The 26,807-nt window shown below is 51.7% G+C and overlaps 1 protein-coding gene across 2 annotated transcripts in view; it reads right to left on the minus strand.

The window, feature by feature from the left end:
- Nucleotides 1-1,374: 1,374 nt before the first annotated feature.
- Nucleotides 1,375-26,807, minus strand: part of SETD2 (SET domain containing 2, histone lysine methyltransferase) — a 51,972-nt gene continuing 26,539 nt past the window's right edge. The window contains exons 12-21 of one of the 2 annotated variants that reach the window (XM_032686360.1): nt 25,632-26,282; nt 17,016-17,064; nt 16,371-16,551; nt 13,208-13,898; nt 11,904-12,038; nt 11,642-11,781; nt 10,562-10,673; nt 5,408-5,488; nt 5,232-5,333; nt 1,375-2,243 (exon numbers count right to left, since the gene is read on the minus strand). In XM_032686360.1, the coding sequence (XP_032542251.1) occupies nt 2,082-2,243; nt 5,232-5,333; nt 5,408-5,488; nt 10,562-10,673; nt 11,642-11,781; nt 11,904-12,038; nt 13,208-13,898; nt 16,371-16,551; nt 17,016-17,064; nt 25,632-26,282 (2,304 nt within the window). In that variant the 3' untranslated portion in view covers nt 1,375-2,081. Of the gene's footprint in view, nt 2,244-5,231; nt 5,334-5,407; nt 5,489-10,561; nt 10,674-11,641; nt 11,782-11,903; nt 12,039-13,207; nt 13,899-16,370; nt 16,555-17,015; nt 17,065-25,631; nt 26,283-26,807 lie in introns of both variants that reach the window. The other variant, XM_032686350.1, reaches the window with a different exon arrangement.

Consider the following 26,807-nt stretch of genomic DNA (forward strand, 5'->3'; position numbering starts at 1 on the left):
TATTGTTCCCCAAATATTCCCTATGATTCCTAAATATTCCCTAAGCTATTTTCCTATTCTCGCCCTAATATTCCCCAAATATTTCCTGTCATTCCCAGACACTTCCCAAATCCTGGCTGTTATTCCCCAACATTTCCCTGGTCATTTTTCCTATTATTCCCCAAACATTTGCTGTTTTCCCCCGGAATATTCCCTGTTATTCCCCCAACCATTTTTCCTCTTCCTCCCCAGTTATTTCCCATTATCCCCCAAATATTTCCCATTATTCCTCCAGTTCTGGAGCTGTTCTTCCCCAAATCCCTGCTGTCATTCCCGAGGTGTCCGTGTGTCCCTGGGCTGCGTGTCCTTGGCTGTCCCTGTGTCCTTCCACCCCCGTGGCCCCGGGATGTGTCCCCTCAGGTGTCCGTGTGTCCTCTCAGGTGTCCGTGTGTCCCCTCGGGTGTCCATGTGTCCCATGGATGTGTATCCCCGGGAATCCCAGTGTCCCCACAACCGTGTCCTCGGGATGTGTCCCCTCAGGTGTCCGTGTGTCTCCTGGGGTGTCCATGTGTCCCCTCGGGTGTCTGTGTGTCCCCTCAGGTGTCCCTGGGTGTGTCCTCAGCTACCCAGGGGTGTCCCACACCTTTAGCAGTGGGATGTGTCCCCTCAGGTGTCCGTGTGTCCCCTCAAGTGTCCGTGTGTCCCAAGGACATGTATCCCTGGGCATCCCAGTGTCCCCACAACCATGTCCTCGGGATGTGTCCCCTCAGGTGTCCATGGGTCCCCTCAGGTGTCCGTGTGTCCCCTCAGGTGTCCATGGGTCCCCTCGGGTGTCCGTGTGTCCCCTCAGGTGTCCATGGGTCCCCTCGGGTGTCTGTGTGTCCCCTCAGGTGTCCATGTGTCCCCTCAGGTGTCCGTGTGTCCCCTCAGGTGTCCGTGTGTCCCCTCGGGTGTCCATGTGTCCCCTCGGGTGTCCATGTGTCCCAAGGACGTGTATCCCCAGGAATCCCGGTGTCCCCACAACTGTGTCCTTGGGATGTGTCCCCTCAGGTGTCCGTGTGTCCCCTCGGGTGTCCGTGTGTCTCCTCAGGTGTCCATGTGTCCCCATGTCCCCAGGACATCCCAGGTGTCCCCACATCCCCCCCATCCCACACGGCCCCCGGAGTCTCCCTGGCTGTGGGGACACCCCAAGGACCCCAAGTCCGGTGGCACCTGTGACGTAAAAGGGCCTTTTTAACCCCAAAATGCTCCCGGGTCACCCCAACCTCCCCCCTTTCCCACTCCCCAAGGATTCCCGGGAATCCTGAGGGTCACAGGGGAGTCCTCCCCGGATCCCACCCCTCCCACCCGTGTCCAGCGTCCATTTGGATTTTTTTTGGGGGGGAGGGGGGCTCGTTTTTCTTTGGATTTTTTATTTTTTTCTCTTTTTTTGCCTTTTTTGTTTTTTACAAAAAAAGTTTCCGTAAAAATTGGAGAGAAAGTAAAATGCTCGAAGCAGTAAAATCAATCTTATCCACATGGCCAGAAATCCGCAGTTATTTACAGGGGAAAAAACAAAGGGAAACCTTTCAGGAGCGGGAGGGAAAAACCGAGGGAACAACTCAAAAAAAAAACCAAAAAAAAAAAAAAAAAAAAGGGGAATAACCCCAAAACAATTCCTGGCAAAGTGTTCCCGTGGGATCGGCAAGATCGGGGCTAAAAGCGATGGGGGGAAAAAAAGCAAATTATTATCAATATATTCACATATACGTTAAAATATAATACAGAGCTCCACAGCGGCGCCGGCAACGCTCGGCCTGGCAAAGCCTGGCTTCGGAAAACCAGGCCTGGCAAAGCCTGGCTTGGGAAAACCAGGCCTGGCAAAGCCTGGCTTGGGAAAACCAGGCCTGGCAAAGCCCGGCTTGGGAAAACCAGGCCTGGAGAAGCCCGGCTTGGGAAAACCAGGCCTGGCAAAGCCCGGCCGGGCCTCGGCGTCGGGAACGACGGTTCCTTTCCTTTAAAAAAAACGTCAGGGGGAAAATAAAATTCCCAGGTTGGGGGAGTTCCAAACGGCCAATCCTGGTGGGAAGGGACGGGGTGGGGGGTGGGTGTTATTCCAGGTGCTATTCCAGCTCCGTGTCCTCTTTGGGCTTGTAGAGGATCCCGAATTTCTGCATGTACTTCTTGATGTACTCCTTGGTTTTGTGTTTGACGTTCTCGTTGCACTCCAGGTCCTCGGGGTTCTTGCAGTACTTGAGCTCCTTGTTCATCACCCCGTGGGTCAGCTGGAAACGTGGGAATGCTGAGTCAGGCCTGGAATTCCCACTGAGCCCCGGCCTGGCCATTCCACAGCCCACTGGGCCATTATTCCCTAAGGAACTCCTGTTACTCCCAACTATTCTCCAAGCTTTGATCCTGCTATTGCCCGAATAGTTCCTGTTATTCCCCAAATAAACATTCCCCAAATAAACATTCCCCAATATTCCTCAAATATTTCCTGTTATTTCCCCCAATTAATTTCCTATTTTTCCCCACAAATATTTCCTGTTACTTCCAAATATTCCCTAAACTCTGTTTCTGTCATTGCCCACGTATTTGTTATTCCCAAAATATTCCCCAATATTCCCCAAACACTCTCCATTATTCCCCAACCACTCCGATTGGTTATTATTCCCCAAATATTCCCCAAATATTTCCTATTATTCCCCTAATTAACTGCCTATTATTCCCCCAATATTCCCTAGATATTTGACATTATTCCCCCAATCTTCCCTAAGTTAATTTCCTATTATTCCCCCAAATATTCTCCAAATATTCCTCATTATTCCCCAAATATTTCCTATTACTGCCCCAAATAATTTGCTCTTATTTCCCATATGTTCCCTAAATCCTTGATATCATTCCCCAAATATTTGCTATTATTTCCCAAACATTCCCCAAGCTATTTTGCTGGTTTTCCCCAAATATTTCTTATTTCCCCAAACATTTCCCATTATTCCCCCAATTAATTTGTTATCATTCCCCAAACTTTTCCTAAATATTTGCTGGTTTTCCCCCAATATTTGCTATTATTTTCCAAACATCCCCAAGATATTTTCCTACTATTGCCCAAATATTTCCTGTTATTTCTCAACCACTCCCCAAATACTTGTTATTATTCCCCAAATATTTCCTAAATTAATTTCTTATTATTCCCCCAAACATTGTCCAAAATTCCCCATTATTCCCCAAACATTCCCCATTATTCCCCAAACATTCCCCATTATTCTCCAAACATTCCCCATTATTCCCACAATTAATTTGCTATTAATCCCTAAATAGTCCTAAAATATTTGCTGTTGTTCCCCAATACCTGTTATTATTTTCCAAACATCCCCAAGCTATTTTCCTATTATTTCCCAAAGATTTCCTGTTATTCTCCAACCACCACAATTGGTTATTATTCCCCAAATATTCCCCAATTATTTCCTATTATTCCCCTAATTAATTGTCTGTTATTCCCTAAATATCCCCTAAAGATTTGATATTATTCCCCCAATATTTGCTATTATGTCCCAGCTATTCCCTAAGACATTTCTCTATTATTCCTCCAAAAATCCTCCAAATATTCCCCATTATTCCCCAAATATCTCCTATTATTCTCCCAATTCATTTGATATTTTCCCCCAAAATATTTGCTGTTATTTCCAAATATTCCCTAAGCTATTTTCCTATTATTGCCCAAATATTTCCTGTTATTCCCCAAACATTCCCCAAATACTCTCCATTATTCCCCAAATATTTCCTATTATTCCCCAAATCACTTTTGTATTACTTTTCAAATATTTCCTGTTATTCCCTCAATAATTTGCTATTATTCTCCCAGTATTCCCTAAATATTTAGTATTTTTCCCCCAATACTTGCTATTATTTCCCAGATATTCCCTAAGCTATTTCCCTATTATTCCCCCAGACATTGTCCAAATATTCCCCATTATTCCCCAAATATTCCTCAACAACTTTTCCATTACTTTCCAAACATTCCCCCAATATTTGCCATTATTCTCCTGATAATTTGCTGTGATTCCCCAAATATTCCTTATTATTTCCCATCTATTTCCCAAACCATTTTGCTGTTATTCCCCAAATATTTGCTATCATTCCCGAGCTATTCCCCCAACCATTTTCCCATTGTTTCCCAAAGATTTGCTATTTTTCCTAAAATATTTTCTATCATTCCCCAAACTATTTTGCTGGGTTTTCCCCAAATATTCCTCTGATATTTCCTGATATTCCCCAAGTACTCCCTGTTATTCCCCACACCGTTGCTCCTTTCCTTCCCTTTTCCTGCAGGTGGATCCAATGGATGGGGTGACACAGCCCCCCCTGCACCCTCCGTGTCCCAGTGTCCCCACATCCCATGTCCCTGTACCCACCATGTCCCTGTGCCCCTGGATCCCTTTTTCCCAAATTCCCACATCCCTGTACCCACCATATCCCCACATTCCTGTGTCCCCATGTCCCTGTGTCCCTCTGTGTCCGTGTCCCTGTACACCCTGTGTCCCCATGTCCCTGTATCCCATGTCCCAGTGTCCCCATGTCCCCACATCCCATGTCCCTCTACTCCCCATGTCCCTGTGTCCCTGTATCCCTTTTTCCCATATTCCTGAGTCCCTGTACCCACGTCTCCATGTTCTGAATCCCATTTTCCCATATTCTCATGTTCCTGTATCCATGTCTCCATGTTCTGAATCCCATTTTCCCATATTCCTGAGTCCCTGTACCCATGTTTCCATGTTCTGAATCCCATTTTCCCATGTTCCTGTATCCCTGTACCCATGTCCCCATGTTCTGACATCCCCATGTTCTGAATCCCATTTTCCCATGTTCCCATGTCCCTGTTCCCACATCCCCATGTTCTGACACCCCCATGTCCCTGTATCCCGTTTTCCCACATTCCTGTGTCCCTGTACCCGCCATGTCCCCATGTTCTGACATCCCCATGTCCCTGTATCCCATTTTCCCTTATTCCCATGTCCCTGTATCCCATTTTCCCATATTCCTGTATCCCTGTACCCATGTCCCACGTTCTGACACCCCCATGTCCCTGTATCCCATTTTCCCATCTTCCCATGTCCCTGTACCCACCATGTCCCACATTCTGACACCCCCATGTCCTTGTATCCCATTTTCCCACGTTCCCATGCCCCTGTGCCCGCCATGTCCCCACATCCACCCCCATTCCCGTGCTCCCCATGCCCTTTTCCCACATTCCCAGGTTCCCAGGTTCCCACCTTGCGGGCGAGGTGTTTGAAGTCCTCGGTGGTGGTGATCCTGCCCACCTTGCAGTCGGGTTTGCGGTAGGGGTTCAGGCACTGCACGATGAACTGGGACATCTGCGGAGACACCCCGGGATCAGTTCCCCAATCCCACCATCCCGGCCCCATCCCGGTGCCCCGGGAACACCCACCTCCTTCCGGAACACCTCCTTGCTCTTCTTGGCCAGCTCGCTGGACGTGTCGGCTTCCGCCGTCTTGGGCTTCTTGGAAGACTGGGAAGGGGGAATGGAGGGATGTCAGCGCTTCCCTGGCCCTCTTCCCACCTTGGGAACTGCCCATCCCACCCCACAGCCCGGTGGGCAGTGTGTGCTTCCCAGCCCCTTCCCAGTGAGCTTCCCAGCCCAGTCCCAGTGAGCTTCCCAGACCAGTCCTGGTGAGCTTCCCAGTCCAACACCAGCACACTCTCCAGTCCATTCCCTGCACACTTCCCAGCCCATTCCCAGGGACTTTCCCAGCCTGATGAGGCTCTCCAGCCCAATCCAGGGACTTTCCAGCCTGATCCCAGTGAGCTTCCCAGCCCAGTGCTGGTCTCTTCCCAGTCTGATCCTGGTAGTCCCAGTGAGCTTCCCAGCCTGGTCCCAGTGTGCCCCCCAACCCATTCCCAATATCCTTCCCAGGTCAGGCCCAGTGCTGTCCCCAGTCCATTCCCAATATCCTTCCCAGGCCAGACCCAGTGCTGTCCCCAACCCATTCCCAATCCCTTTCCCAGCCCAGTCCTGGTACCTCCCAGCCCAGTGCCAGCACATTTCCCAGCCTGATCCAGGCACGTTTCCCAGCCCACTCCTGGGGAGCTTCCCAGCCCACTCCTGGCAGCTCCACACCCCAAACCAGGCAGCTCCCAGCCCATTCCTGCTGAGCTTCCCATCCCTGTGCCAGCACCCTCCTCACCCCAATCTAGGCACAATTCCCAGTCTGATCCCAGCACAACCCCAGCCCAGTCCCAGCATTTCCCACCCCTGATCCTGGCACTCCCCAGCTCGGTCCTGACACATTTCCCAGCCCAATCCTGGCACAATTCCCAGTCACACTCCTGGGCTGGGAGCACAGCCCTCAGGACCACTCCTTGCTCTTGCTTTCCTCGGAAAAAAACCCTGGAAAAAGAGCAGGAGCAGGTCCTGGCAGAGCTGTGCTGATCCAGAGTGGGAGCGAGTCCTGCAGTGGGGGGGTTTCCTTCAGGAATTCCCTGTGAGGGCTGGGACCCTCCACAAGCATTCACAGGGATTATCTTTAGCTGCAGCCAGGATAAAGTGGATTTTCTAGGAATTCCTGGCTGCTTCCCTGCGTGCTGATCCCTGATTTAATTTGCTGCCTGTACTAACAGAGCAGGAATGGCTCCGGCTGCATCCCGGAGCTCATTCCTTGTGCTCCACACCCACCTCCCACACACACCCATCCCGAGCCCTGTGACATCCTCAGAGTCCAAGGAAGGGAAAAGCTGGGTCTCTCCACCAGCACCATTTTCTGGGAGAGCTTTGGGAACTGCAGGTCACCACGACTTGGATTTGAAGGATGGCAAGAGCAAAAGCACTTTGGGAAGCCGGGGGAGGTTTCCCTTCTCCCTCTGCTCTTTGATGATGTTCCGACGGCTCTTTTAATTAAAAAAATCCCCATTTTTTTTAAAAAGTATTTAACACTGAAAAAAGCAGGAGCCATCCCATTCCTTTCAATCCCTAAAAACGTGCCTGGCTGGAGGGCAGAGCTGCAAAATCCCGGGAGCAAAGGGACTGTGGGATGTAAATCAACCTTTCCGGGGCCGTTTTATGGCCGAGGGAGATCAAAGCTCTGCAGTCCCTGCCCGGGGCTCTGCTGCCACTTCAAAGGGCTGGGAATGGGGAGCAGATGGATCCCGGATGGATCCCGGAGCGGCTCCGGCACGGCGGCGACACCAAACCCTGCAACACTCCACCAGCAAACCCTTCTCCACCCCCACATCCCTCTCCATCACCAGAACCTCCTTTATCCCCAAATCCTTCTCCACCAGCAAACCCTGTTCCAATCCCAAACCCTTCTCCATCACCAGAATCTCCTTTATCCCCAAATCATTCTCCACCAGCAAACCCTGTTCCAATCCCAAACCCTTCTCCATCACCAGAATCTCCTTTATCCCCAAATCATTCTCCACCAGCAAACCCTGTTCCAATCCCAAATCCTTCTCCATCACCAGAACCTCCTTTATCCCCAAATCCTTCTCCAGCAGCAAACCCTTCTCCACCCCACATCCTTCTCCATCACCAATCCCTTCTCCACCCCCAAATCCTTCTCCACACCCAAATCCCTCTCCACCAGCAAACCCTGTTCCAATCTCAAACCCTTCTCCATCACCAGAATCTCCTTTATCCCCAAATCCTTCTCCATCAAACTGTTCTCCACCCCCAAATCCTCCTCCACTAAACCCTTCTCCATCATTCAATCCCGTCTCCACCCCAAATCCTTCTCCACCAGCAAACCCTGTTCCAACCCCAAATCCTTCTCCATCACCAATCCCTCCTCCACCCCCAAATCCTTCTCCACCAGCAAACCCTTCTCCAACCCCAAACCCTTCTCCATTACCAGAATCTCCTTTATCCCCAAATCATTCTCCATCAAACTGTTCTCCACCCCCAAATCCTCCTCCACTAAACCCTTCTCCAACACCAATCCCTTCTCCACCCCCAAATCCCTCTCTCCCATCAACTGTTCACCACCAGGCCCTTCTCCATCACCAATCCCTTCTCCACCAAACCCTTCTCCCCCAACAAATCCTCCTTCACCCCCAAATCCTTCTCCACCCTCAAACCCTTCTCCCTTAAACCCTTCCATCCCCAAACCCTTTCTTCCACCCCCAAATCCTTCTCCACCATGAAACCCTTCTCCAGCCCCAAATCCTTCTCCATGACCAAACTCTTCTCCACCCCCAATCCCTTCTCCATTAAACCCTTCTCCATCACCAGAACCTTCATCCCCCAATCCTTCACTATCCCCTTCTCCAGCTCCAAATCCTTCCCCACCTCCAAATTCTTTTCCATCCCCAAATCTTTCTCCACCATTTCTCCATCACCAATCTCTTCTCCACCTTTAAATCCTTCTCCATCCCCTTCTCCACCCCCAAATCCTTCTCCTCCCCCAAAACCTTCTCCACCCTCTAAACCTTTCTCCACCTTCTCCATGTGGGATGGGGGGAAAAATCTGTGCCAAAATTTGCAGGGAAAGATGAGGAGGAGAAATAGAAACTCCACTCCCAAGCTCCTCCTCGTGCAAAGGCACCAATTTCTCCTTAGGGAATTTCTCCTGATTTTAGGCTAAAATTCACCTTTATTTTAATATTAAAACCTCCTTAACAAGGGCTTTCTCTGCTGCCCCTCCAAAGCATTCCCATAATCCAAAGCTGTGCTGCCCACCAGGAAAACTAACCCAGGAAAAGCCCCCAAATGGTGGTGTCCCTATTTATCAGCCTCTGGAGGAGACGGGGATGGAAAAGCCACAAAGATGCTCTTGGGGGAAAACCAGGAATGGGATCGAGAAGCCAAATGTGTGGGGAATTCTGGAGGAGCCTGACTGGGATCGTCTCCTCTGGCAACTGGGATCTGCTCCACCGACACTGACCTTCCCATGGAGAACCAACCAGCAGGGACACAAACACATCCTGCCACAAATCCAGGCTAAAGGATGGAAAACCTTCGGCATCCAGCCCGGTGCCAGTGCCAGCATTCCCGAGCGCTCCACCGGGCCACTCCCTCACAAAACCCCTTTTCCAAGGGGAAAAACGGGATTTAAAACGTGCTTTAAAGGGGAATGGTGCTGGAGGCTTCCCACACCTCTTGTGCCTTTCCATCAAAATCATCCCCCGTGGAAAGGGAACACCAGGAATAGCAGCAGCAGCTGTTGGCTGGAGCCACGATGCCGGTGGGTTTAATCCCTCTTGGAAAAGGTGTGGGGTGGGGAGGAGGGCAAAAAAATCCAAGGAATGTGGTGGGAGGCGGGAGCTATGACCATGGGAATGCAATGCCAGGAAAAACCCGACCTTCTGGCTCTCCTGGCCCAGAAGAAAAGGATTTAAAGCTCTGGAAGGAGCAGGAATCACCTCACCAGGAGGTCACCTTTAGGAATGAGGGAATGATGGATTTAGGGAATTCCTGCGCCTAAAAACTGGGATTTGGGGGCTTGAGTGAGCAGCAAAACCTGGAAGGAGCAGCCAACTCATGTCTATCCCAAAGTGAAGCCCTTGGATCGTCACCCCAGTCCTCAGCTCCTTTTTATCCCAATTTATGGACAAAAGCCACCATTCATGGGATAAAAGCCACATTTATGGAAGCACCTTTCCTCACTCACAGGAAGCACTGAGACCCTCAAAATTCCATATGGAAATGACTCCCAGGCTGGGAAGCAGCAGCACAGCTCTGTTCCCTTGCTCAGAAGAGCCCGACCTTCTCCTCAGCACCTTGTTCTCACCACAGGGACGTTCCCAAATATCTCCAGGCTGCTCCACACCACTAAGCTCCACCTCATCCCTCCACAGGGATGCGTTTTCCAACTATTCCAGCTTAATAAAATCTCACCTAAAGCCTAAAATTAACATTCCCTTGAGAAATCCCAATATCCTTCTACAATATTTGCAACCCAAAGAAGCACAAGATCCCAGATCCACAGGGAATGGCACAGGGTACGTGTGACACTGATCCAGGGGGAAAAAAAAAAAACCCTTGGAAAGGCTTTTCTGGAAGCAACAACCCCTTGGCTGAGCAGCAAATTCCAGGTCTGAGCTCATTTTCTAATTAACTTTTTTACAGGGAGACAAATATTTGCCAGTAATTTCCTTGGAGTGAACTGGCCAGGAAGCACTCAGAGGCATTCCGGGAATGGGATTAACCCTTGGGATCCTGGCAGCACATGGAAAGGCGACAGCAGCCCAGTGGGACGTTCCTGAGTGTCCCAGGATGGGATTTTCCTGGAGGAAAATTCCCTCCCAGCTGTGGGAGCACCGGAGCAGTGAGAGAATTATTCCTTACTTTCCACGGATCTCTGTTTTTCAGGGAATCAGAAAGGTATCAAAAGGGCTTCTAAGTTACATCCTTAGTTTGTCCTATTTCAACATTACTCCCACTCATTCCCCCTTTTTTTGGGGATCATAAGGTCAGCTCCCCACAGGGGATTGGAATCCAGGGAAGAACATCCCACAGGGAATTGCACCACAAGAGCCAAGCACTGAGAGCATTAGGACAGATCTGAGGTCACTCCTGTCCCTGCCACCTCCCAAATCCATATGGACCCCCCATCCTGAGGTCCATCCCAGGGCAGTGTCTCCTCACCTTCATGGGGTTCTCGTCGTACGTGGGGGTCCCCAGGTCCATCTCAGCCTCGTGCTCCAGGCCGGCGTCGTCCCCGGGGCTGTCCCACGTCGGAGGATCCCACTGGGTTTGCCTGGAGGGAGGAGGACACACAGAGACCATTGTCACCCCCTTGAAGTACCTGGGACCTGCTCCTTGATTGTCCCATCCAGTGGGACTCCTGGACTCCACCACCCGCCGGAGATCTCGGCCTCGTCTTGCTCTTCGTGAGGAGTTTGAAGGTTTCCAAGTTGGAGAAGGTTGAAACCCAGCAGGAAGAACTTAAAAAAAAGGGAATTTGCGCTGTTTCCTATCGCTGGTGACACTGTGGGATCAAGGGATGTTCATCCCCGGGATGAAATTCATGGCATGGAACGGTGGGAACATCCCAACGGAGACCCCGGGGAAGGTACGGCCACGGGAGCAGCCAAGCTCTGTTGGGTCTCCTCATCTCATCCCAAGACTCCCAAACCATGGGCAAATCACTAATTCCTGCTGGAGTGATTGTTATTCCAAGTGTCTGAAGGCCTCCTGCTCTGCTGTGGGTGTGTCAGAGATCCGGAACGGAGGTGGAAAAGATTAATGGATGCAGAGAAATGTGTGGCAACAAGAATTGGCATCAGAACGCTCCAGATATGGAAGAAAATATTCCAGTTTATCCCTTTAGAGAGGTGGATCTCCATACACACCTCAAATGGATTTGGAAATGTAAAAAATCCTTTCAAAAATCTGAAATTCCTTATAATTTTACATAAGTTCACAGGGATTGATCCAACGCCTCGGTAACTTCCAAAACTAATCCCAAAAGTGTGGGGAAAACACTGGGAAAGTTTTATTTCCTGCTCCAGGGGTGGGGGTTGGGTTCTTCTCCCAAAAAACAAGCGACAGAGCAAGAGGGAACGGCCTCAAATTGTGCCAGGGGTGGTTTAGATTGGATACTGGGAAAAACTCCTCAGGGCAAGGGTTGTCCCGGGGCAGTGGTGGCATCCACATCCTGGGAGGGATTTAACATCCATGGGGATGTGGAATTTGGGGATGTATGTGGGTGATCCCCACGCTCACCTGGTGACCACGTGGTAGTAGTAGATCTTCCCCTCGGGATCTCGGGCCGTTTTCCAGTTGGGAGGGAGGACGATGGTCTTGGGCTTCGGAGGAGAAGGTGGAGGCAGGTCCAGGAGGTTGTTGGTCACCACGAGCTCTGGCTGGAAACAGGAACAGGACAGAAGGGGGGAAGAGAAGGATGTGAGGGGTCATGAGAGAGGCCAGAGGGGTCCTGACGGCTCTTTATCCCACGGGAAAACAGCTGGGATGCAGCAGTGCTCACCTGCTGGATGGGCTGGGGCTGCCCGGCCGCCACGATGGTGGTCACGGCTGGGGGGGGCTGGACAATGACTCCCTGGGGATGAGCCGTGTAGATCTGCTGGCCCTGGATGTACTGGAGACCTGGCTGGGCATAACTCTGCAATGGAGCACAGGGAATCACACTCAGCTGCTTCTCCTCCCAAAAAAACCCCTTCACTGGAGGACACAGAGCAGCTCCACCATCCCAGGTGGCTCCAAGCCCTGTCCAACCTGGCCGTGGACACTTCCAGGGATCCAGGGGCAGCCACAGCTTCTCTGGGAAATCCAGTCCCTGTCCACCCTCACAGCCAAGAATTCCTTCCCAATATTATCCTTACAATTTGCTTTAAGCTGGTAGTTCTAGACCTGCTTCCAAAAGCCAAGATCACACCTCCACGTTTTCCTGCTTTACTCAGTGGCAGTGGAAGCTCTTCCCAAAAAACAGCCCTCCAACAGCCAAAAACCCAATATCACTTTTATAAACAGGGTATAAAATATAAAACATTTCTGGAAGCTGCAAATTCCTGCCTGGCCCCAACAACTATGGAATCATCATCCCTGGGGGTGTCCAATATCCCCCCGGAGATTCTCAATATCTCCCACCCCTTAAGTGTCCAATATCCCCCATCCCTGGAATTGTCCAATATCCCCCATCCCTGGAGGTATCCAGTATCCCCCAACCCTGGAGGTGTCCAATATCCTCCATCCCAGGAATTGTTCAATATTCCCCATCCCTGGAATTGTCCAATATCCCGCACCCCTGGAATTGTCCAATATCCCCCATCCCTGGAATTGTCCAATATCCCCCATCCCTGGAGGTGTCCAATACCCCTCATCCCTGGAATTGTTCAATATCCCCCATCCCTGGAATTGTTTAATATCCCCCACCCCTGGAGGTGTCCAATATCCCCCATCCCTGGAATTGTTCAATACTCCCCATCTCTGAAATTTTTCAATATCCCCCATCCCTGGAATTGTCCAAGGTCAGGTTGGACAGGGTTCCCTCCTGGATCAACCTGGGACAGTGAGAGGCGTCCCTGCCCATCGCAGGGGGTGGGACTGGATGATCCTTAAGGTCCTTCCAACCCAAACCACTCCATGATTCCACAATTCTCTAATTTACGGCGTTTGTAGACAGAAAACACGCCAAAATGTGCTTTTCTGCTATTTTTGGGTGGGAAGCTCCTTGAGAAGAGCCGAGTAGACGCTCCCACATTACGAGAAGCTGCAAAGAGCGAGTCAGCTCCGTGTTTTCCCCGCGTTCCGCGTCCCCCAGGGAGTTTTTACCTGGACGATGGGCGGGGTGGTCTGCGAGTAGGGCGAGGTGACGCCGTAGACGGTCTGGCAGGTCTGGCCCTGGTAGTAGATGGCGGGCTGGGACTGGGCGGGGGAGTAGGGCTGCTGCACGGCCACGGCCTGCTGGCCCGACTCCCACACGGGGCCGTAGCCCTGGCCCTGCACGGCCCCCGGCGCCGCCACCGGCAGCACGGCCACGTTGGGCTCGGGGTGCACCACGGCCTCGCCCGGCGCCACGTACTGCGGCGGCGGCACCTCCACGGCGGCGGCGGCGGCGGCCACGTGCTGCACCACCGGCACCGGCTGCGCCGCCGCGCCCAGGGACGGCTCCACCGCGTGCCCCACCAGAGTCTGGGAGTGCTCGTATCCCGCCGGAGAGCACATGGAGTCCATGGAGGGCGTGGGCAGCAGCACCTTGCCGGCGTTGGGGTTGCTGGGGTCCACGTAGGCCTGCATGGGGTAGCCGGGGGGGTACCCCAGGAAGCTGTGGTGGGGGGTCCCGTAGCCCATGGAGTCGTAGGGGAGCGGGGACGTCATCCCCAGGTTTTGGAGCTGCTGCTGCTGCTTCTGGGCCTCCCGCTGGGCCACCTCCTGCTCGAAGAGCTTCCGGCGCTCCTCCGTGGAGAGCTTGTTGCGGTCCTTGGGACGCACCTTCTTCTTGGAGGACGCCGGCGTGTCATACCTGGGAGAGAAGGGAGAGGGAAAGGGCTTGGGAGACCTCGGGAAGCTGCGGGTCCGAGGCTCCAGCAGAAAAAGGACCGGGAAAAACCACCAGGAAAACCTGGAATGCCCAACAGCAGCAGCAGCAATTCTTAAAAACGCTCCTTTTTTTTCCAGCTGTTTGACCAACTGTGGGAACTCAGGAGAAACACCCACTGGTCCTGCTCGTCCACGAGGAAGGAGCCAGGGCCCAGGATGAGTGATCCCAATGGACTGAGCAACTCCAGTCTGGGGCTGCTGGAGAGGCAAAGATGCTGTAGGAATTGCCTGGAGGAGCTGCTGAGCAGCACCGGGATACCTGGAGAGGGAGGGAACACCTCCAGAGCCAAGAGAGCCCAAGGAAAGGGCAGAAGTAGGAGACCCTCTGGCACTTTTTCCCAAAGGAGGGCCAACAAGGAGCTTGGAAGAGGCTCCCAAACAGAAGGAGCAGCTCAAACCACGGCATCTCCACTCCCAAATTCCAGCATTGGGGCAGCATCCCATTCTTCCTACCTGAGGAACCCCCACTTCCCAGGGCCTAAAGGGGCTCCAGGAGAGCTGGAGAGAGGGACTGGGGACAAGGGATGGAGGGACAGGACAAGGGGGAATGGCTTCCCACTGCCAGAGGGCAGGGGTAGATGGGATATTGGGAAGGAATTCTTCCCACTTGGCAGCTGCAGGTAGGACAAAGAACAAGGGAATCACAAGCAGCACATTCCTGTTGGAGTTCTGCTCATTCCCAGACCACTTCAGCTTCAATAATTAACAGTGTGGATGGATTTTTTTAATTCTTTCAGAGTTTTCATCCCAAAACACGGAGCAGCTGGAGGGATTTTTCCAAGGAATTAAAGAAGGGGGGAAAAAAAAAAAAAGCCGAAGGACTTTGATCAAAGCTCAGCCGAGGAAAGTTTCAGATCAAAGGTGGCGATTCCGAGACGTTCCGAGTGCGGCAAAACAGGGATTACAGGGAAAAATGCTCTGCAGCCTTAATATGACGGATTCTCCAAAGCATCCGGGATGTTCTCCAGATATCCTGCGACCCATTTCCATATCAAAAGCACACTGCTACCAACAGATCCACTTAAGCTGCTTCCTGGCATTCCCAGGATCCGCTAATCTGAACCTCATTGACCCGAAGGGTTTGATTTCCATAATTAAAGTCTTTCCTGGCACCGCCTGGAATGTTTAGAGGAGGAGCAGCCGAGGAGAAAACCGAGGGTTTAATGTTCCTCTCTCCACCTCCTGCGTTATTTTGCCCCATTAAATCCTTGGGATAACAAAGTGGGATGGTCAGGGTGGGGAGAACATTCCCAGAGAAGGATGTTGGTCCTTCACTGCTCAGGGATACACACAAGGAAGAGCCAGAACAGGCAACTCCTCCCCCCAAAACCTCCTTGTTCTGTTAAAACAACCCAAAAAACCCATTATTTATTTACTTCCCAGTGTGTTTCCACCCTGCCAATGCCTCATTCCAGGGGTACAGATTTCCCTCTTTGTTTTCTATCCAGATGTTTCCAGCTCTCCCAGCACAGCTCCACGTGAGGAGCGAAGATCCCTTGTCTGGCTGACTCGGCACCGATTGTTCCCTAATTACTGAGTGCCTTTGGATCCTATTGAAGAGGGACAGCAGAAAACTGAACTTCTTTAAAGGAAATTCAATGGGATTTTTCCTGCCTGGAACATGATCTCAAGCCTCTCTGACAGCAAAACATGGAATGTTTTCCTTCTCCTAATCACAAGTCGCCTTCTCAGCCATGGACTGGTGCCACCATTCCCAAGGGAAGGAGACACAGCACCAGCCTGGTAGGATCACACCTGCCTGGATTGTTGTCCTCACAGGAATACTTAGGGAATAATAATCCCTCGGTCAGGGAAGTTTTTTGTGTTAGAATTCCTGCCTGGCCTGGGCATTGCTCCCTCCTGTACAGGCAGGGCTTGTTCCAAGCTCAGAATACTGGGAAGAGGTGGAGGAGGAGAAAGGAATGGGTTTCAAAGGGCTCAGAAGACCTCTTAGCATTAAGAGGGCTAGACCCTGGAATTCCTGGATTCCCCATCCCTGGAAAGGTTCATAGCCAGGTTGGATGAGGTTTGGAGCCACCTGGGGCAGTGGAAGGTGTCCCTGCCCATGGCAGGGGGTGGCACTGGGAGATTTGTAAGATCCCTTCCAACCCAACCCATGCCATGATCCCTAATTTCCGTGCAAGAGCTGGCACAGCTTCCCTGGTCACCCACCCCTCATTCCCAAACCACGCCTGAAGATGAAGGTGTAGGTTATCCCAGAGGGAAAGGTCACCAAACCCTGAGGAACGGCCCAACTCCGGTCAGGGAACGAATCGCACCCCGCACACAGGAGAAAATTCCCTTCTCCGGCCCTGGGTGACTTCAAAGATCACCAGGATCATTTTTCCAGGAGATTTCACCCGGGAATAGGACAGACCCCTGCCAGCCCACTCACCTGTCCTCCGGCCTCTTCGTGCTGCGCTCGTAGCCCGAGGGTGGAGGGGACAGCGAGTCCCGGCGTCTCTTCCTCTCCTTGCTCTGGCTCTGCCGCTCGGGATCCCGCTCCCGGCTCAGGATGGGGTTCTTGGGAGTAGGGGTCTGATCCCGGAGCCCGGCTGGATCCCTCCCACGGTCAGCTGTTGGGAAAAAACAGGGAGAGAGAGGGAATTTTTGTAGTTCCGAGTATTAACAGCTCCCCCGTCCTGAGGAAGTGGCCTCAGGTTGTGCTGGTAGAGGTTTAGGTTGGATACTGGGGACAATTCCCTCATGGAATGGGCTGTCCAGCCCCAGCACAGGCTGGAGTCCCCACCCCTGGCAGGATTTAGAAGCCCTGTGGATGGGGACATGTTTTGGGGTGGCCTTGGCCGTGCTGGGGAATGTTGGATTGGATGGTCCTGGAGGGCTTTTCCAACCCCAGTGATTCCGTGATTCTGGCTGTCCCACATCCCCCTCAGGGCTCCACATCCCCCCACCCCCTGCTCAGATGATTCCAAGGAGCAAGAATGCCGAGCTATGAAGGCAGAGCATCCCTGGACACCCCAACCTGGGAAAATGAAGTGGTTTCCCGGGAGCAGAGCGATGGGAAGAGGGGAGGACGTACCACTGCTCTCCTTCTCCGCCTGGCTCTTCTTCGGGATGCGATACACCTCCTGTGGGAAAGCCACAAGCAGGGTCAGGCTCCAGCTACCCCCAAAAGCAACCCACATATCTACAGAGCTACAGAAATCATCACATAAAGCAGAAATTTATGAGAAACCATCAAAAAAAAAGTGTCTCTGGAAGGAAAGTTCTCGTTTTAGGCAAATTAGCCAGGTGCTTTCTATATATTTCCTCTTTTTCTCTGTGTTTCCTCTGCTCAGTGCCTGATGTTTGATGGATTCAGGTGGAATTTTGGAACAAGGGCTCCATGAGGAGCTGCAGGACCCACATTGGTCACATCCCACCACGGGATACAAACCCCTGGACTTGCAGCTCTGCTGGAACAGCAAAGAAATTATTTTTGCAACTAATAAAAGCTCCTGTTCAGGTACCAAATTGTGCTTTTCTGCCAGCCCTGATGTTCCCACAGAGACTTGGGCCCTGAGCTGGACACTGTCCCCAACCTAATCATGGTGACATGAGGGTCTTCCACCAGCTCCTCTTGTTGTACTCCATGATCCCTCTGGGACCATTCCAATGGAGATATTCCATGGTTCTGGTTCAGCAGCTTGGAGAGAGACACAGTGCTGGTGGTTTTGTCATCTGCTCACCCTTCTTCCATGGAGCATCCCTGGGCTTCTCCCAGTTCCCTCCTCGCTGGGACAGGGTCCACCACGATTCCATGATGTTCCCCCAAATCCAGTGTGTCCTATGGGAGGAAAACTCCCAGTTCTGAATAACCCCTTGGGCCAAGTTCCTGTTGGAGGCTGCTGAGATCAGACACCAACACCCACCACTCTTTGCACAGCAGCAAATTCCACACCCTCTGCTCATCCAGCTCCAGGGTCCTCAACATGGGAAGGACGTGGAGCTGCTGGAGAGAGTCCAGAGGAGGCCCCGGAGATGCTGCCAGGGCTGGAGCCCCTCTGCTCTGGAGCCAGGCTGGGAGAGCTGGGGGGGTTCCCCTGGAGAAGAGAAGGCTCCAGGGAGAGCTGAGAGCCCCTTGCAGGGCCTGAAGGGGCTCCAGGAGAGCTGGAGAGGGACTGGGGACAAGGGGTGGAGGGACAGGACACAGGGAATGGCTTCCCACTGCCAGAGGGCAGGGAGAGATGGGATATTGGGAAGGAATTCCTGACTATGAGGGTGGGGAGGACGGGAATAGATTTCCCAGAGAAGCTGTGGCTGCCCCTGGATCCCTGGAAGTGTCCAAGGCCAGGTTGAACGGGGCTTGGAGAAACCTGGGCTGGTGGAAGGTGTCCCTGCCCATGGCAGGGGGTGGCACTGGATGATCCTTAAGTTCCCTTCCAACCCAAACCAGTCTGGGATTCTAAAAAAGGGAAGAAGAGTCTGGAATGAGGATCAAAACCTCCCTAAGGTCCAGGTTTAACATCCTCATTAAACCCCACTGGATTACACAGGAACAACTATTCCAATGTCATTTTAACCATCTGTGTCTCCCTACAGCCAAGAAATGAGTTTTATCAGCACCTTTCCATGCTCAGCTGGATTTTTCATTGGAATATTCTGGCCCTCACGGTGTAAATCCCATTTTCTTAGTGATCCTCGTGATCCCACAATCTGTATCCTGAGTTTTCACAGCATTAGTGACTCTCCAAGGACTGGGAGTTTGGACTAAAAAGCTCATTTTTGTTCAATTCCAGCTTTTACCAAAGCCTTGCTCTGTTCCCTTCCTGAAGGAATACAGCAATTCCCAAGAATTCCCAGTTATTTGGGGCAGAACACGATGAACCAGCAGGAAAAAGGAATTCAACCCAAATAAATCAACCCTGAACAGTCCAAGGGAGAAAATGTGGAGGATCCCTGAGGGAGCAGCAGCTGCATCCCAAAAAACCACCATTAAATCCTAAAAGAGAAGTTTAGTGTACTAAAAATAAGGTGTTTTGTGTGGTGTCCTGAGATTCCAGCTTTCCCAGGGAAGGATTTAGGGACCTTGCCTAAAATATCCTTTAATTTGGGGCATGGATGAGGCAGAAGAGGGAAAAAATATGGAATAAACTGTTCCTGGGGGGTGAAACCTGCTCCTAGTTGGGTGTTTAAAGCTTTACCTCAACTTGACTCCCAGATTTTATATAATATCCTGGGGTTTTTAAAATTCCTTGGTTTTTAGGGAATTAATTACCTGGGGTCTCCACTGGGCTCATCAACAACGTGTCCACCTCCAGCACTGGATTTAATGACACCCCAGCTTTGATATTCCCACTTTTTTAGGGAAAAATCCACCTCCCCAAGGGCTAAGAAATTCCATTTTCCTTGAGTGAAATAAAAGAAAGGATAAAAAACCCCCATTGTGGTTTGTTCACGAGGCAAAACCACTTCAAAAGTGCTGCTGAATGTTAAAAAAAAAAGGGATTTTGGCCAAGATTTTTGTTTCATAAAAAGGATTTTTTTGCTTTTCTGTGGAGCCTCAAAAGCCCCACGTGAGGTTTGAAGCATCTCCAAAGATGAAAGGCTTTAAAATGGTGTAAAAAAAGCTATTTTTTGGTTGTTCTTATTTATTTGCACGTTTGCTATGGATTAAAAGACCCCGAATGCAGAGGTGTTTTTTAATGAAACACAGAGAAATGAGGGAGTAGCTCCGTGTTTGGGGTGGGAAGAGATGCAGGAGGAGCCTATAATTATATATTTATTAATTACAGATTAAATTATATATATAAAATTATATACAAAATTGTGGAATCATGGAATGGTTTGGGTTGGAAAGAACCTTAAAGCTCATCCAGTTCCATTCCCTGTCATGGGCAGGGACACCTTCCACTAGCCCAGGTTGCTCCAAGCCCCATCCAGCCATAATATATCTATTTATTCCTATTTTTCCATATAATTCCAGAGCTCTGGATGCCAGGGATGATTTCCCCTCCTGTGGGAAGGAGGTGACCACAGGGGCAGGTTCTGAAGCCCCAAAATCACCCCCCAGCAAAGGGGTTCCTCTATTTTTTTTTCTCTCTGTCCCACATCATCCCCCTAAAAAAATCAGTCCCAGAGAAGCACATCCATGAAAATCTCCCTGGGGCTTCCCAAGTGCTGTTCCCAGGAGGAAAGGGGTGATGAGGAGCCACCAACCACGAGATGATGGAGGAACAGCCAAACAGCTCAAGGACAACGGAACGGAGGGAAGAGAAACTACACCAGCCTTCCCAGCTCCTAAAAAGGATTTGTCCCAATAAATAGCAGGATGGGGAATGGGAAACTACTGGGAAAAGGGTCAGTGGGAATAGGAGGAGGATAAGGATCACTTGAGTAAGTGGAATTGGGAATCATGGAACTGCCACTCCTGCCATGCATCGCTTTAGGTTCACCAGGACATTGGGGGAACCCATTCCAGGATCCATCCCAACAAACCGGTCAGTCCCAACCAAGGTCCAGGAAGCCCAAAATCCAAGAGAATTACGAGCAGGGAGTGAGCTCTGCCCTGCCAGGGAGCAATTCCAGCTTCACCCAACGGCTCCAGAGCCTCTGGGAAGACGGAGCAGCAGAGGCTTTGAACCAGCAATAAACATGGGAATATGTCAGGATTGCTCCATGAAAACCAGATGCTGGTCAAGCCAGGCCGGGGAAACTCCCAAGAAAAGCCTGTTTTATTTTTGGAAACGGAAGCTGCTGGCTCGGAGCTGCCCAGCTCCTAAATCAATCCTAACGGGCTGCAAATGGCTCCCGAGATTCCAGCACGGCTTTGAAGGGACTGCACGGAAAATGAGAGGCAGAAAGCGAAGTGACACGAGTCTGGCAGGAACAAAAGGAGGAGGGAAGCGGGATTTGGGCTCTCCAGCTGCAGGGACAAACCACCCTCGGGTTGGGAAAGGGAAAAGAGTGGCAGGATGGACTCAAGACTCAACGGATGCAGTGGAAGGAAAGGAAGTTGTGCCTCCATGGAACCTTGTCCACAAATCTGTCCCTCAGCTGCCAGTTATCCCTGACTTAACGGCTGGAGCTAATGATCCTAGAGATCTTTTCCAATCTTAAGGATTCCATGATTCCATCCCATGATTCTATGAACTTCTGTTGACTTTTGAAGGAACACCATGTGACCGAATCCACCCCCTTCCAGGCTGGATCCTCTTCCTTCCCTTCCTCCCTCCTGCTCCTCTCTTCTCTTTCCTCTGCAGCTCCAGCAGAATCCCAAGGGATGGAGGAGAGCAAGAGAAAGGACTTAATGCCACGAGATCCCTGCTTGGAGGCCAAAGAATCCCACCACAAACAACGGCCTGGCTGCTCCCCAGTCCCATTGTTTTCCCAAATTATTTCTTGCTCTAAGTCACAACGAATTGTAAGATTCCCAATTAAAACACGGGATGTGCGTGCCGGAGACAAAGCCAGGAACTGCAGGATGGCTTCACTGGGAAGAGGACGGGCAAGAGGAGCTTCACAGGACTGTCCTACCAAGAGAAGTCAGGATGTGACTTGGGAAGAGCATCTCAGAGGAAGATGGATCTTGGCTGGCCTGGACCACCCAAACCCTGCTGTCCATTTCCAGACTGAAACGGCCTCCAGGGGAGGTTTAGGTTGGATATTGGGAAGATTCCTTCATGGAAAAAGGCTGTCCAGCCCTGGTACAGGTTGGAATCCCCATCCCTGGAGGGATTTCAACGCCCTGTGGATGTGGCACTTGGGGACACGGGTCAGTGGTGGCCTTGGCAGTGCTGGAGGACGGTTGGACTTGATGGCCCAAGAGGGCTTTTCCAGCCTTAACAAGTCCCTGCTCCCACGATTCTTAAGCCCTCAGATGGGTGTTTCCATGGCACAGAGAAAGCCCACCCTGGTCAGAGTCCAGGTGATGACTTGGCCTCAACCTCCAAGTCACTGTGAAACACGAGGCCAAAGTGTCCAACTGAGACCTGCACCCAAGGGTGGCTCTTCCATAAGATTTTTCCTAAAATCAAGACCTTCTCCACCTCCTAAGGACAGGGACTGTGGATCCTCTGATCCACAACTCCTCCCTGCCCCCTCCCAGCAGGTGAGGGGCCTCCTCTGCCCCCTCAGGGGTGGGAGAAGATTCCCAGAGCTCTGTCCCACCTGCGGCAGAGCCCAAACGTGTCCTCCTGTCCCTCAACCTCAACTGCTCAAACCTCAGCCCTCAAAAGGACATTGAGAGAACCTCCCCAGGCTCGGCCCTACGGCTTGTTCTGGTGATTCCAAGAGGGTGGAGCACCAGGTCTGGTGGCCACGTGTCACCTCCACCATGGATGTGTCCGCACGGATCGGCCCCTGGAGCCTTACCTGAGCGCAATCCTCCGGCTGGAGCGGGCTAAGGGACCTGGAAGAACCACATTGAACCACCACCTGTGCCCTCACCAGGTTGTGCCCCACTGGGAGTGAGTTTTGAGCCTGGGAGAAGCCGTGCGGCGCTTCCCTGGACAGCGGGAACAGCGCCCACGAGCCCGGGCTGGAAACTCATCCCGCCGGGAATGTCAGTGTGTGTCGTGCCGGGTGTGTGGGAACGGCCAACACTCCTCACTACGGAGTGTTGGAGCCCTGGAAGGACTTACAAGTCCTGTGTGTAGAGGTAGAGAAAAAAAGAGCTCACTTAATCCTTTCATGCCAGGAGTCGGGATTTTCCCGGAGCGACGTCCATTGCCGGCAATGGACGCACCAAAATAACGTCGGCATCCCCGAGTTAACCACCTCTGTCCTCCTGGCACCTATCACACTGCCATGCATCAGCCAGCTTCCCAACCATCTTCCCGGTTCTTCACGCTATGGCCTCTCCCTTCTTCCACACGGAGTTGAGGAAAGGAGACACATGGGGAGCTCCAGGCTGCCCTGAGAAGCTGGATGGAAACGGTGGAAATTACAAGGGGATCATCAGCAAGACTGGAGAGGACGTTTCAGACCCCCCCACCCCGCCCCAGCCAATGGCAGATGTTCCACCACGCCAGGAAAACCAGCTTTTAAAAAGCTTGGATGTGCTGGAAAAGGCATCTGGGGGTGAGTTATCCATCCCCGTTCCACCTAAAGTGCTTCCAGCCTGGGCTTGTCTTTTAGACACTGGCACATCAGGTGAGTGTTGGACAGAAGCAGTTAACTCTTAAGAGCCACGAAAAAATCCAGGACACAATAAATTCCCAGCTCACAGATTCCCTACGAGTGTTTTACGGGAGAGAAACGAGTTGTCACAACCCCAGGTCAGGATTCTGCGGGTTTTTTTGGGGTGGATTTGCTGGGATTACAGAAGCTCCTGAGATCCACCCCCATCCCTACAACCAGACCACCACTGCAATGACCCAAATTAATTAAACACACAGAGAGGATGGGAATCCACATTTAAAACTGGGAACGTGTCGGGATTCCACAGCCCAATCCTGGCCTCCAGCAAAGCTCTGCAGACACCAAGGCTGAGCTTCCCCAAGCTCGAGAGAAAACCCAAATCTTGGGGTTTAAGCATCAGGTTCAACTTGGTTTCAACCCAACATTTTGAAGGAGTTTTGTGATACTTCCCACATCTTGTTAGTGGTTTTCAGCAGTTTTTCCGTGCTGGTTCCAAACACTGAGCCTGCATACCCAAAACAAGTCTGAGTGGGCCTGACTTAACTCTAAAACAGGTTGGACTTGTTGACCTTGGAGGTCTTTTCCAACCACAACAACTCCCTTGGCAACGGATGGAAAAGGACTTTTTTCCAGTTCCTCCATAAATTCAACCTGACAGCGTCGCTTTGATGAGAAAACCACATCAATATCAAGAGCCTACAAATTAAAACCTGGGAAATGATCCTCTTGGGAAAAAAGGGGAGGGAAAGAACCAAAGCACAACCCAGCTTCTCTAGAGAAACATATTTGAGTTGTCTCCCTTCTTCCCCCACTGACATTCAGGGCCCAACTGATGGCTCTCAAAATGTTCAAGAGTCTCTGATTCTTCTGGAAAATTCAGATTAAGGTAAAATTTCCCTTAAGTCTCCCCCATTTATAAATCCTGATGTTTGTAGCTCCAAAGCAGAGGTCCAGGAGCTCAGAGCTCCTGAGGCCTCCTCCGTCTGCGCTGCACAATTAACGCCCGTTATTTTAATTAACCTCTTTGAATCAATGCTCATTATCAAACTCGAGGGGTAAATGGACTCTTTAGCTCTGTGATGCCTCATTTGACGCTTTAAACTCCTGCCAATAATTAAAGTTGGGCCGAGGGTTGATTAAGAGAAGGGCAGGAGACCCTCCAAGGCCTGTCCCGAGCCCACCCGATGACGGAAGCGCGGCAGCACCTTGGATTCCTGCTGGATCCTCAGCAACCACTGTTTTTACGCTCATTAAAGGGGTTCCCACCCCTCATGCACTTGGATATAAGGAATTTAAGATAATATATGGAATATAATCCTACAGAAGCAGCAGATGAGTGAAGAGTTTCCAAAGGTCTGAAGAAACCCAGGAAATGAGGGAAGCTTTGAGTGGCGACTTGGATCCATAGAGCCATGGAATGGTTTGGGATGGAAGGGAACTTAAGGATCATCCAGTGCCACCCCCCTGCCATGGGCAGGGACACCTTCCACTAGCCCAGGTTGCTCCAACCTGGTCTTGGACACTTCTAGGGATGGGGCAGCCACAGTTTCTCTGGGAAATACATTCCAGTCCCTCCCCACCCTCACAGCCAAGAATTCCTTCCCCATATCCCACCTAAACTAAATCCCTCATCTTTTAATTTAAAACCATTACTGGAACCTCACCCTAAAAGCTGTTGGCTGAAGATCAAGTGGTCAAGTTGGCCACCTCCAGGACAGGGACACGATTCCAGAGGAGCCACCAAGCCCTTCTCTTAAGAACTTTCTGCTCAAGGAAGACTGTGATGGGAATGAAACCGCTCAGGTCTCAAATAACACCCCAAATCCGGGTGTTTCCCTGATCCAAACACCAACTGCAAACCCCCAGCACGGCCTTCAAGGGAACACAACGTGGCCAAGAGACCCATTTCTGGAGGCTCCACACGTTGCAGATGGAAAGCAGATGTTAAGAGGACAAGAAATGCTGAGAATGTTCAGATCATGGAATTCAGAGAATCCTGGAATGGTTCAAAGACTGGGAGGGACCTTAAGGATCATCTTGTTCCACCCCCTGCCATGGGCAGGGACACCTTCCACTAGCCCAGGTTGCTCTAAGCCCTGTCCAACCTGGCCTTGGACACTTCCAGGGATCGGGCATTTGGGAGGAGTCTCAAACACTTCCAGGGATGGAATTTAGGAGCAGACAGTCCATCAATTTACTTCAACACTGAGGGATTTGCCCAATTCCACCCAAAATGCTCATGGCGCTACCTCCAGCCTCTTTTCCCGATGGGATGAGAAGGGAATCTCAATCCCTCAGAGCTGCCCTTTCCCTGAACAGCCTAACAAACAACAGGATAACCATCTTCATGTTCCCAAACCAAACTATCTCCTGATTCCAGCATCCAACACCTGGAATTCTACTGCAAGTCACACACTGAGCAACCAGAGGATCTACATAGAAAGCACTTTTTGTGTAGAAAAGGCAATCTTAGTTGTCAAACAATTACCAAAAGACATAAAATTCACCCCACTTGCACCAAACCACCACAACTCCATGTTTTTCTCAGGAAGTTGGAGCCGGAGGTGCCTCTTACCTTGAGCTCCTTCCAGCTGTCGAGCAGCCTGGTGGCCAAGTCGCTCACATCCACGATTTTATCCGTTTGCTCCTGGCTCCTCTCGCTCTCCACGTCGGACACGCCCTCCTCCTCATCCTGGGACGGCGTCTCCATGGCCATGGGCTCCTCCAGCTTCGCCCCGTTGCTCTCCTTGGCCTCGGCTTCGGGCTCGGCCTCCAGCTCCACAGGTTGGGCTTTGCTGCTCTCCACGGGCGCGTCCGCGGCGGCTTTGACCTCCTGCTGCTGCTGCTGTTGCTGCTGCTCCTCCGGCGCCTCCACGGGCGTTCCCTCCAGCTGGTCCAGGTCTTCCTTGCCCTCCTTGCCTTCCAGCTCGCTGGTGGTGTCCGAGATGGCGCTGTCCATGCTGTTCTCGCTGATGATCTTCAGCCTGCGGAACACCAGCTTCTTGGGGGTGTCGGCGTCCCCCTCGGAGCTCTGCTTGGCGCCGATGTCGGGGGTGTTGAGGGGGGTGTGGGCGCGGGACGTGTTCTCGCTGGAGTAGCCGTCGCCCTCGCTGAGCTGCGGCACCGCCGTCTTGGTCTGAGCCCAGCGCTGGATGATGGGCAGCACCTTGCTCTCCTCCAGCATGTTCTTGGTAGGGATGGGCAGCAGCTCCAGGGTCTTCATGATCTAACGGCAAAGGCAAGCGGGACCTTGTTAAAACCGTCGGGATTTAAAGCTCTGTCCAACCTGGAGTTACTTCCTTTTCTCAAGAAGAATTGACTGAGATTATCACAGAACCCCAGCATGGTTTGGGTTGGATGGATCTTAGAGCTCATCTCATTCCAGCCCCCAGATGGAACCTTCCACTAGCCCAGGTTGCTCCAACACCTGTCCAGCCCGGCCTTGGACACTTCCAGGGATGGGGCAGCCACAGTTCCTCTGGGAAATTAATTCCAGTCTCTCACCACCCTCACAGGGAAGAATTTCATGCTAATATCCAATCCAAACTCCAAATACCCAATCTAATCTATCCAATTATGGTCACAGGCCATAGGTGGGGGCTGCCCAGGGAGGTTTGGAGTCTCCAGCCCTGGAGGTGTCCAAGGAAGGCCTGGTTGTGGCACTCAGTGCTCTGGGCTGGGGGACAAGGTGGGCATTGGGCACAGGGTGGGCTCTGTGACCTTGGAGGGCTTTTCCAACCTTCCAGGGATG

Source organism: Chiroxiphia lanceolata, chromosome 1, assembly GCF_009829145.1.
Source record: "Chiroxiphia lanceolata isolate bChiLan1 chromosome 1, bChiLan1.pri, whole genome shotgun sequence".
Lineage (NCBI taxonomy): Eukaryota > Metazoa > Chordata > Aves > Passeriformes > Pipridae > Chiroxiphia > Chiroxiphia lanceolata.